At 33.3% G+C, this 10,856-nt stretch overlaps 1 protein-coding gene across 1 annotated transcript; it reads left to right on the top strand.

Annotated features, from left to right (window-relative positions):
- The first annotated feature begins 1,592 nt into the window (after nucleotides 1-1,592).
- LOC126719257 (disease resistance protein RPV1-like) lies at nucleotides 1,593-9,587 on the top strand. Its single transcript, XM_050421830.1, has 7 exons — nucleotides 1,593-2,086; nucleotides 5,194-6,301; nucleotides 6,466-6,732; nucleotides 6,805-7,203; nucleotides 7,752-8,034; nucleotides 9,384-9,403; nucleotides 9,459-9,587. Exons 1-7 carry the CDS (start codon nucleotides 1,593-1,595, stop codon nucleotides 9,585-9,587), a joined length of 2,700 nt encoding a protein of 899 aa, XP_050277787.1.
- The last annotated feature ends 1,269 nt before the right edge of the window (nucleotides 9,588-10,856 follow it).

Raw genomic sequence — 10,856 nt, 5'->3', positions numbered from 1 at the left:
AAGCATAAAATCATGAGTAATGCTATTAATTGCTACTACGACTACATAGGCAAAAATTTTCACAACAAATAACTGTTGAGTTGGTAGGAAAATTGGCCTACTACTTTATTATATTCGTTATTAATAACTTGTTATCTAAATAATTGTCGAGTATGTTATAACTTTAGATTTATTGTAAAATTTTATACAATAAAAAAAGAAAATCAAAGTTTAATTCTATTTTTTTTTTTTTTGGCATATTGATTTAAAATAATTCGAAAGGCACCAAATTTTTATAAAAAATAATATAAGGAAAAGTGTTCGATTGACCAAGTACTGAGAAGCTGAATTCAGCAAAAAAAAAAAAAAAGTACTGAGAAGCTGTATTGTTTACTGTTCTCGGAAAATGAATTCACTATAAGGACGAATTTTTCATAAGGGCCCAGTTTACGCGTGAGGACTGAGGAGTAGATTTTGTAACGTGAAATGTTACACCGTAATGACCGGTATGGTTGTAACTTGTAATAAAGTTGTTTACCAAAAAAAAAAAAAACTTGTAATAAAGTTCAAAGAATATTTTACATCAATAAAAATAAAAATAAGAAAGTTCAAAGAGTTATTCTCGGTTTCACACCAAAAAAATCAATGATACAGCAATGTAAAATCAAGACTGCATCAAATCAAAGTCTCCTCTGATACCACGTCTTGTACGCTTATATCTTTCAACCATAAAGGTGGACTTACATTCGTGTCCATGTTAGAAAGCATAAAACTTTATGCCCAACAATAAAGGATCAATGTTTAATTAATTTTTTGCTTTCTAGCCTGCGTATTAATGTACAATAAATCGATGAACATTTCACACATTCCCTTTTCCTTTTTCCTCTTTGTTGTGGCGTGTATAGCAGAATTGATTTTGGGCAACCTCAGGGAAAAATATATCTGAGTGAGTGAGGAATCTCAAGGAAATGGAAAAGTGAGGATTTTGTAGGAAAAAGAATAAATTTTGATTACTGAAGGAGTGGTGAAACTTGAAAGACTAAAAATATATAGTTTCTTTTCTTTTCTTTTCTTAAAAAAAATAATAATAATAATAGCTACTTTTCAAGAAAAGTTAAAAATGTGTGGACCTCTCTAAAGATTAAAAATTGTTATTTTTCTTTTCTCCCAAAAAAAAAAAAGATTGGTACTTTTCTAGAGAAGTTAAAAACGTGAAAACCTTTCTTTGAACTTTGTAGGATTATGGATATCTAAATCTATTGCTATTACTTTGATCTACCATTTATTCTCAAAAAAAAAAAAAATAATAATAATAATAATAATAAAATAAAGAAAGAAAGAAGGGCTTTTGTTAAGGACTAGCATTCGTTAAGTTGAATTGTTTTTAATAGAGGGTCTTAAAAACTATAAAGCATCAATATGTGGCACTTGAAATTTCGAAGAGTATGTCAGTGCCACACCAAAAGCAAGCCCTTCTTCAAAATCTCCACTTGCTTGAATTCACCTTCCTAATTTGTCGGTTACTTTTCTCAGTCATATATTGGCAACCCCTTTCACATCTTCCTTTCTCCTTTCAGATTTTTTTTCTCGTCCTTCTACTCATAGAGATCCCAATGGCGCTTGTAACCAGCAGAGGAGACTCATCTTCCGCTTTCACTCACCAATCCAAAAATTTTGATGTCTTCTTAAGTTTCAAAGGTGAAGATACCCATTTTGGTTTCACGAGTCACTTGTATAACGCTTTGTGTCAGCAGGGCATTCACACCTTCATCAATAATAATCTCCTAATGGAAGAACAAATTTCTACTGAACTTTTCAAAACTATTGAGGGTTCAATGATTTCAATAATCGTATTCTCTGAAAACTATGCATTCTCTACTCGGTGCTTAGATGAACTTGTCAAGATTCTTGAGTGTAAGAAAAATGATCAGTTGGTGCGACCAGTTTTTTACAATGTTGATCCATCAGAAATTCGTAAGCAAAAAGGAAAGTTCGGGGAAGCACTCGCTAAACATGAAGAAAAATTTAAGGATGCTGAGAAGGTACAAAGGTGGAGGAATGCTTTATATGAAGTGGCCAATATTTCTGGTTGGCATTACAAGCACAAGTATGTATCTACTGATTACTTTTTGCTTTTAAGAGTTTTAATAGTTTTGGAATGACCACTAGACTATTGTTAAACAACTACCCGGCCCTAATTATTAATTTGCTTCTTCTTCTTCTTTGTTTCCCCTAAGTTTTGACAAATTATGAAAGTAATTTTTGTTTTTGTCATCATATTTTTCTAAGAAGGTAATTAGTTATAGTTTAAAGATAGAAATAGAAGAACTTATTATTAGGTTATCTTATTTATTCTAATCGCAAATGATAGATTACATGATTGAGGTATTACCAAGGTATTCTATGACATGGACACAATGTTAGTGCTTAGTTGATTCTCTACGGTCATCTTGAAAATTTCCTTTTACGCACTTTGAGGAAGGAAAAACATGCACATGCATGTGAACTAGTTTGAACTCGTGAAAGAATGAAAGCATTACTTAATATTGAGGTATAGAGTTAAATGGCTATCAGAGTTTAGTGATTTATATGATGAACGTTGAAATCAAGAATTTTTTTTTTTTTTTTTTTTTCATTATAATTTTGGAGATCACTTTTAAGTTTTAACTTTTGAGCAATTAGAGAATAGTGAGTGATAATTATCACATTATTTGGGATATTTTGACAGAATAGGCACTGATATTTTCATTCATTATGGAAGGAATATAAAAGAACTACTTAGACCGGAATTATATGTATCCAAAGAAGTTTTCGTAATTTAGTAGTTCTTTTACGATACTAGGAAAATCTTACAGACAATCACAAATGGTAGCATTAGTGTCCATGCGCAACAGAAGCCTAGTGGCTTGGTTCACTTTGAGATGAATTTAGAGGACTAAATCTTATAACTGGGGGAGATTATGATACCCGGTTCCAAAGGAAAAAGACAATAGGACTTTTTTTTGGTAGGAGAGGACTTAGTAATTTTGACACTGGTCTTTGTAATTGAGGTGGGAATATTTGACATGGCTCACTAATCCAACAAATTTTTTTATGGGTTAGTGTTTAGTGTAAATGGGTTCATATCAAAATAGATCATCCATTTTTTACATAATTAATAAATGAGTCAATTCTACGTTGACTTGTTTGACCCACAATAATGATGTAGGTTTTTTTTTTTTTTTTGAGAGTCACAATAATGATGTAGGTTATAACTTGTTGTGTTGGTTAAACCAAAGATTCAACCAACGAAAAAAAATGATAGTCTCGGGGGAGCAGAAGTAACTTACATATGCCACTCAATGCGACTCTTGATTGTGAGGAGGAATTACTCAATTCCAAAGCAACACAAACTTGCAAATAATTTTCTTAATCAAAAGACAATTGTTGCACACACAAAATGACAAGATCCCATGAATAATTTTTTAAAAATGATGATTAGACACATACACAAAATGACACTTGTTGCATACATGGTTGCCACACAACCTATTACCCATCCCTATACTCTTGCATCAGGCAGTCAACTTAAAATGACCAGATTCATTATTTGTGTCAAGACAAGTTCCATTTTGACACAAACCCGTTTGACCTATAAAAATAAATTTCATTTTTATCCAGTATAAGTTTAAATTTTAAATATACAATTGAGTAATTAAAATAATTTTAATTTTTATATTGATAAATTCATCATTGAAATTCAAAAACCCCTAACCTTTTTGCCTAAAATATAGTTTATATGCTTACAAATATAAAATATGTTAGTCAGTTTGAGTTAGGGTGGCAAAATTGGACACAACCCACGAACCCGACACAAAATTAGTAGCTTATATGTTGAGGCTTAATATGTTCATGTCATATTCGGCTTAACACGACGGACTCGTTTGATAAACGGATTGGGTTAGTGTTCAATCTATGGAGCCCGTTTGACTTGTCTAACCTATTTAATTAAATAAAATTTTACCAATATACCCTTCAAGCCCTAAGTATATAAACTTATTAGTTGTTATGGTTTTTTTTCTTTGACATATTGTGATTGATTATTTGAAATATTGAGATATGTTTTAGTTTTCAATGATTATTTGTGATGCGATTACTCATTAGTTCTGAATTTTATATTTAAAATATTTATTTGTTTGTTTTTCAAAATTTTTTTCTTTATTTTGATAAAATCAGATAAACAGGCCAATACAACTGACCCGTTTAATAAATAGGTCATGTTAGGGTTGAGGAATCTTGACTTGTTTAATAAACATGTCGGATTAGTGTTAACTCATATAGTCAGATACGCATGAGTTAACATGACACAAACTCGACGTGTGAACACGAATTGCCACCCCTAGTTTGAGTCATATTCTTTAAGTGGGTTGAAATGGGTTGTGTCTATGTCAACTCAACACGAATTATTTATTAATCATGCTACATAAATTGTGTGGTCTCAACTCATTTAACAAACAAGTTATGTTATTATTTAGCAACTTTGACAAGATTATTAAATGTGTCGTGTTAGTGTTAACTCATATTGTAATATAATACCTCCACTTTGACATGATCCACCAACACAAATTGCCACTACTATGTTATAATATTTAAACCCTAGGTTAGGGAACCTATCCCTTCCTAGAGTCATAAGTTGTTTCTTGAAATCTTGTCAAAGTTGCTAAATCATAACATAACTTGTAATCTTGTAAAAATTTTACAATAAAAATTAACCCTAACACGACACATTTAATAATCTTGTCAAGATTATTAAATTATTATATTTCTTGTAAAATTTTAATATTTTATGCACCTGAGATTTTGGATTTTTGTTTTCGTTGTTACTTTGGAGATTGTTCGAGCAACTGAATTTAGTTTGATGTGATAGTTCTTTGAGGATAGTTACTGCTCTATAAAAAGGCGTTGAATGCTTGTATAGTGACAACTTTATAAGGTGGCTACTTTCACGTGCCTAGTCCACTCGTTAGGTTGGAGTGTGACAACTAAATTGCTAAGTGCCCAAAAAACATCCTAATAAAATTATAGTTATTCAATTTATGAGTTACATGTCCCTTACTTTAATTAGTGATACTTTAGTTGTAATGTACAAACTAAACATCTTGAATTTAGTTTATACACTTATTTCCTTTTTATAATCTAACTCATTACATGCTGTTAATTTTCAATGAATGGCAGTTGTATTGAATTCGAATTTATCCAAGGAATTGTCGAAGAGTTATCAAATTCAAAATTATATCGTATGCCATTATTTGTTGCTAAATATCCAGTGGGAATAAATTCTCGAGCAAAGGCCATAGAATTACTTTTAGATATAGAATCAAATGATGTTCGCATGGTAGGGATCTATGGCCTTGGTGGAGTCGGTAAAACCACAATCGCAAAAGCTATTTATAATAGGATTTTTTATCTCTTTGATGGAAGAAGCTTTCTAGAGAACATTAGAGAGAAGTCAGAGACAGATGAAGGCATAATCCAACTGCAAGAGACACTTCTTTTTGATATATTAGGGAATAAGAATTTGAAGGTGGGCAGCATATCTAGAGGAATCAACATGATAAATGAAAGTCTTTGTGGCAAAAGGGTTCTTGTAATTCTTGATGGTGTGGATGAATTAGACCAGATAGAAAAATTGCTTGGAAGATGTGATTGGTTTGCTTCTGGAAGTAGAATTATTATAACAACAAGAGATAAGCACTTGCTAGCTACTTTTGGAAATGGTCTTTCAACCTATGAGGTAAAGGGATTAAATGAACATGAAGCTTTTGAACTCTTTAATCAATATGCTTTCAAGAGAAATGAACCCAAGGAAGATTATTTGGAACTTGCAAACCAAGTAATACGTAATGCCAAAGGCCTTCCATTAGCTTTAACAATAATGGGTGCTGATTTGCATGGAAGAAAAAAACCCGAATGGAAAAATTCATTATATAAGTATGAAAATTTTCCTAATAAAGATATTCAAAAAATATTGAAAATAAGTCATGAAGGATTAGATGAAACTGAAAGGGATATTTTCCTCGATATTGCATGTTTCTTCAATGGACATTCCATGGATTATGTTGTGGATATACTGGAAACCTGTGATTTATACCCAGTATCTGGTATTCCAAAACTTATTGATAAGTGTCTTGTGACTATTGATCAACACAATAAATTGTCGATGCAAGACTTGCTACAACAAATGGGTAGGGAAATTGTTCGACAAGAAGCACCACGGAAGCCTAGAAAACGTAGCAGGCTATGGTTTTATAAGGATGGTCTTGACCTACTAATTGAAAATAAGGTATTATCTAGTTTGATTCACTTTCTCCATTTTCTTCACATGGTAGATGTAGTCAGTTTCTTCTCCATATTTTTCCTTTTAGTAATTTCTTTTTCTTTTTCTTTTTTTTTTTTTTTTTTAATTCTATTGTGTAATGTGATTCACTTTTTGCTTTGTCCAACTAGGGGTCAGATAAAATTCAAGGCATAATGTTGTGCTCACCTGAACCAATCAAGGTACAATTAAAGGAGCAATTTCTTAAGATGAAAAATCTCAGATTACTTATAATTCATAATCTACATAGCTCTGGACATCTTGAATATCTTCCCAATGAATTAAGGTTTCTTGATTGGCCTGGATATCCATTTTCTTCATTGCCAACCAATTTTTGTCCCAAGAAACTGGTTGCACTCAACATGTCGGGCAGCCGATTACAGAAAAAATTCAAGCAGGTATGGTTATTAATAATATTTATAAATTATTACTTTTTAAAACTATATTCTAATTTTTTTTTTCTTCTACAGATATTTTTGTCCGAAACCTTGAAATATGTAAATTTTAGTTGGTGTAAATACATTAGGAAATTACCTGACTTATCAAAGGCCCCAAACATAAAAGAATTGGATCTTAGGTATTGTACGAATTTAGTTGAGGTTCATGACTCTGTCGGGCATCTTGAAAAGCTTGAAGTATGGGAACTCAACAATTGCACTAAACTTCGAATTCTTCCAAGTTGTCTCATGATGAAATCTCTTGCATCTTTGACTCTTACTGGCTGCTCAAGCCTTAAGAAGTTCCCAGATATTTCTCAAGAAATGAAATGTTTAGGCAAGTTAGCACTGCACCCAACTGGTATTTGTGAATTTCCTTCATCATTTGGGAATCTCATTGGACTTAAGAGCTTACAACTCGGAAACCATTTGGTACATCTTCCAAGTAGCATTTATAAATTAAAACATATTGAAAGACTCTCTCTTTATGGAGATGTCATATTTCCAAAGGACGTTGAGAATGATATACAACCACCATGCAAGTCTTATGAAGACTTTCCCAAATATGTTTTTCCGAGCTTGAATTATCTATCTCTTAATTTCTTTAAAATTCGCTCAGAAATAGATTTTATATTGACTTCTTTTTGCCCCTTCTCATTGGAAAGTTTATACATCACCGATTGCAATGTTGTTACCCTTCCAAAATTCTTTGGCAAATTTGAGAGATTGCGTATGCTTTTCATTGAAAGGTGCAATGAACTTCAGGAAATTCCAAGGCTTCCAAAAAGTATAATAAAAGTACTTATATCAAACTGCCACTCGCTGACTTCACAATCATCAAGCAAATTGTTCCTTCAGGTTTCTCTCTCTCCATCTCTCTCTCTCTCTTAAAGTTATCAAGAAACCAATTTTGTTACCTTCACAAATACATGACTAGATTTGCTAAGTTGTAATTTCTTGAATTTGCTAATTCAATGCAGTTTGGAGACATTTTAGGACTTCCACCAAATATACCATGTTTAGGTGTCAAAAGCGACATATCAATGGATCCACAGTTATCTAGAAGAATATCCCAAGGAGATGATGAATATGAAATTATATTGCCCGGACATGACATTCCAAATTGGTTCAACCATCAAAGTGTCGGAAAGTCCATATCATTCTGGATTGGTCCAGAATTTCCCACATTTGGTCTATGTCTTGCTTTTGGAATGGAGGATAATTATAGTGATTATTGTTATCATGTTGACATTTCCATCAATGGTAGTAGGCAAACATTCAAAAGAGGAATCTTATTCAAAAATAGCTTTGACCATCTTTGGTTTTTTTGCAAACCTCAAAGCTCATTGCAGAAGCAATTTCAAGACTTGAAGCTAGGCTATCGAAACCAAGTTGAGCTGTCTTGTGAAATATTTTTCCCATCTTTTGCACCCAGAAAATCTACTCCTTTTGTTAAAAGGATGGGAGTCCATGTAGAATGCAGGTGTTCTCTTCCTCCTCCTCAGAATTCTAGTATCTTCCATGACAACTATGAAGAGGTCCAATCTAGAGGCCGCCAAATTTCAAAGAGAATTGTGCACCAACGACTCAAACTGTCTCATCTCCGAGGTCCAGGTTTCATCTTACGCAGACTATTGTGCCATACTCTATACCCAACTTTGAGTACTTCTCGACAACTATTACTAAAAGCACGAAAACTTAGCAACAACAGCAATCGCAAGAGAAAGAGGGCTTTAGTAGCAAGGAGCTACATATGTTTGTGTGGAGCTCAAGCCAGTTGCCAGTGTCCAAAGGAGGTGTGCTCCACATACTCAGTGGGATTGGCTTCAGTGTGTTCAATGAATTTGGAAAGTCCGACCAAGGATACTAGAACATCTTGGTCAAAATTTTGAATGAGGAAATATATCAAGGTCCTATTATGATATTTTTTTGAAATATGTCTTTTCTGCATCGTTTTTTTTCAATTTCTTTTGTGGTGTTTAATATAAGGTATGTCTCCTTTAGTTGTATTATTTCATTTGCATATTCGGATGTCTTTATCATTTCTCTATCTATCTCCTAATCTCTAAATATGATGCGTACCCAATTTTTTATTGGTTGCTTCAAGGAACCAAAACTTATGGACTACTTCAAGGGAGTCCAAACTCCAAACCTGCTTTATTATTCAACATCAAGCCAAATAAATATTGGCTTTATAAGATAAAGATTACATTTAAATTCAAAAGAAATCCAATCTAACAATCTATTAATAAAACTAATCCTAATCCAAACTAGTCTAATTGATCCTAATCCAAACTAAAATGGGCACATAATAAACTATGGAAGGGCATTAATGCAAAGGAAAAGCAGGATTAATGAAAGAAAGTCATCATTTGGTTTGTTGCAATATGCCTTGCCTGTGAAATCTTGCTAACAAAAAAGGAACATAGTTTCAGGCAAAAAAAAAAAAAAAAAAGGAGCATAGTAACAGAAATAGTGTCCAGATATTTTGCAGCCTAGTTATATCCATCACTGGCTTGAACATTGGCTGCAGAACATGAAGGCAGTATAAAAACCTCAACCCCAGCTTTGACAGCACCATTGCTATGACTCTGGACAATATGGAAATGCAGAAACTAACCCCTATTTGAAGGTAAGGTACCAAACCCTCATGAAATACTAATGGCTGGTAACATTTTGATTGACAGGTACAACAGAGAGCCTACATCAACAGGGAAGACAGGAATCACCCAGTGACTCAATACCAATCCAAAATGACCATTGACCAAGAAAATCCAGCAAGACCAGCAGATTCTTGTACTGACAGAAGGCTATAGCAGAAAAAAGCTGGAACGAGGAGGAATAGCGTACTTAGCATAATACAGGGACGGAAAAGAGGTGTTTAAAGGGTGTCATTCCAGTAAAGACCCAAATCCAAAGCACTCAACAATGCTGGCAGCAAGGGAAGCTATTCACGAAGCAAAAGCTCAAGGTTTCACTAGTATGATAATCCTGACCAACTACAGACCAAGGACAGGCAGGTAAGTGAAATAATAGCAGGAAAACCAACTGGTGAACTGGAAAGATTCAATACTATCGGAAGACATGAAACAATGGAACACTGTAGGCTTATACATAGTAAGTTTTTTGGTTAATGAATTGATCCTAGCAACAGCTAAAGCTGGGCTGATCGGGCCTCTGTATTTTGTAGACTATTAGTATTTGGAGCCTTAGTGAGGTCCAGAATTCCTTTTGTGCTATCAGAGAAAAAAATTTCTAGGGACACGCCTATTTGACCTCCAAATCCACAGCATGCTCAAGTGTCAGCTTGTGATTGCTGCACCGAAATGTATTTTTTCACCAAGTAGCAGTGTTGTTCCCATTTGTAAGAGTTGCCAACCACAAATTAACAGCCAAACATGTAACGAAAATGAGTATGAATGAGTTACAGAGTGCCTATAACGGAAATGAGTTACATAGTGTAAAAAATCATCTTCACAAGTGTGTGGAGATTTGTAAGATGTATAACAATGGTCAAGCTTGTTTTATTTTAGAGGGCAAAGTGTCAATAACCTCTTAACTTGGAAATTTCAATGGGAGGGCATGAATCTTTTCAAAAAACAACCTAGTCAGCATTTAAATATTTGTGTGATTTTCAATTAATTCAACTGGTAAAATCTATTACAATCAAACCAGATATTTGGAGTTCGATATCTGCCTACACCAAAATTAATTAGTATCTTAGTCTCATTATAAATAATAATGATCAGGAGCGGATGTCATTAGTTAAAACTATCTCTAAAAAATATATATAGCAACTATTTGGTCACAAATACTAATTAGTAATGATTACTTACTCATTTGAAAAAATGTTATTTAATTATATTTATAAATATATTGTAAGGGCACAAAATCTGTAACGGCCCAGCGACGATGTTGGGCTCGCACACGGAAAGTCCCTCACAATAATATTTGTAGAGAGTGGGGTTAAAAAGCCAGCGTTGGATCATAGGATAGCGTTTTGGGCCGGACTTTAGTTGAACCAACATGAGATAAAGCTTTGGGCTGGATATTCAGGCCCTTCGTCCTTGTATTGAGGAGGATCT

The sequence above is a fragment of the Quercus robur genome, chromosome 3, assembly GCF_932294415.1.
Source record: "Quercus robur chromosome 3, dhQueRobu3.1, whole genome shotgun sequence".
NCBI lineage: Eukaryota > Viridiplantae > Streptophyta > Magnoliopsida > Fagales > Fagaceae > Quercus > Quercus robur.
Note: the sequence above shows the minus strand (reverse complement) of the source record. Positions and strands in the feature narration are given on the sequence as shown.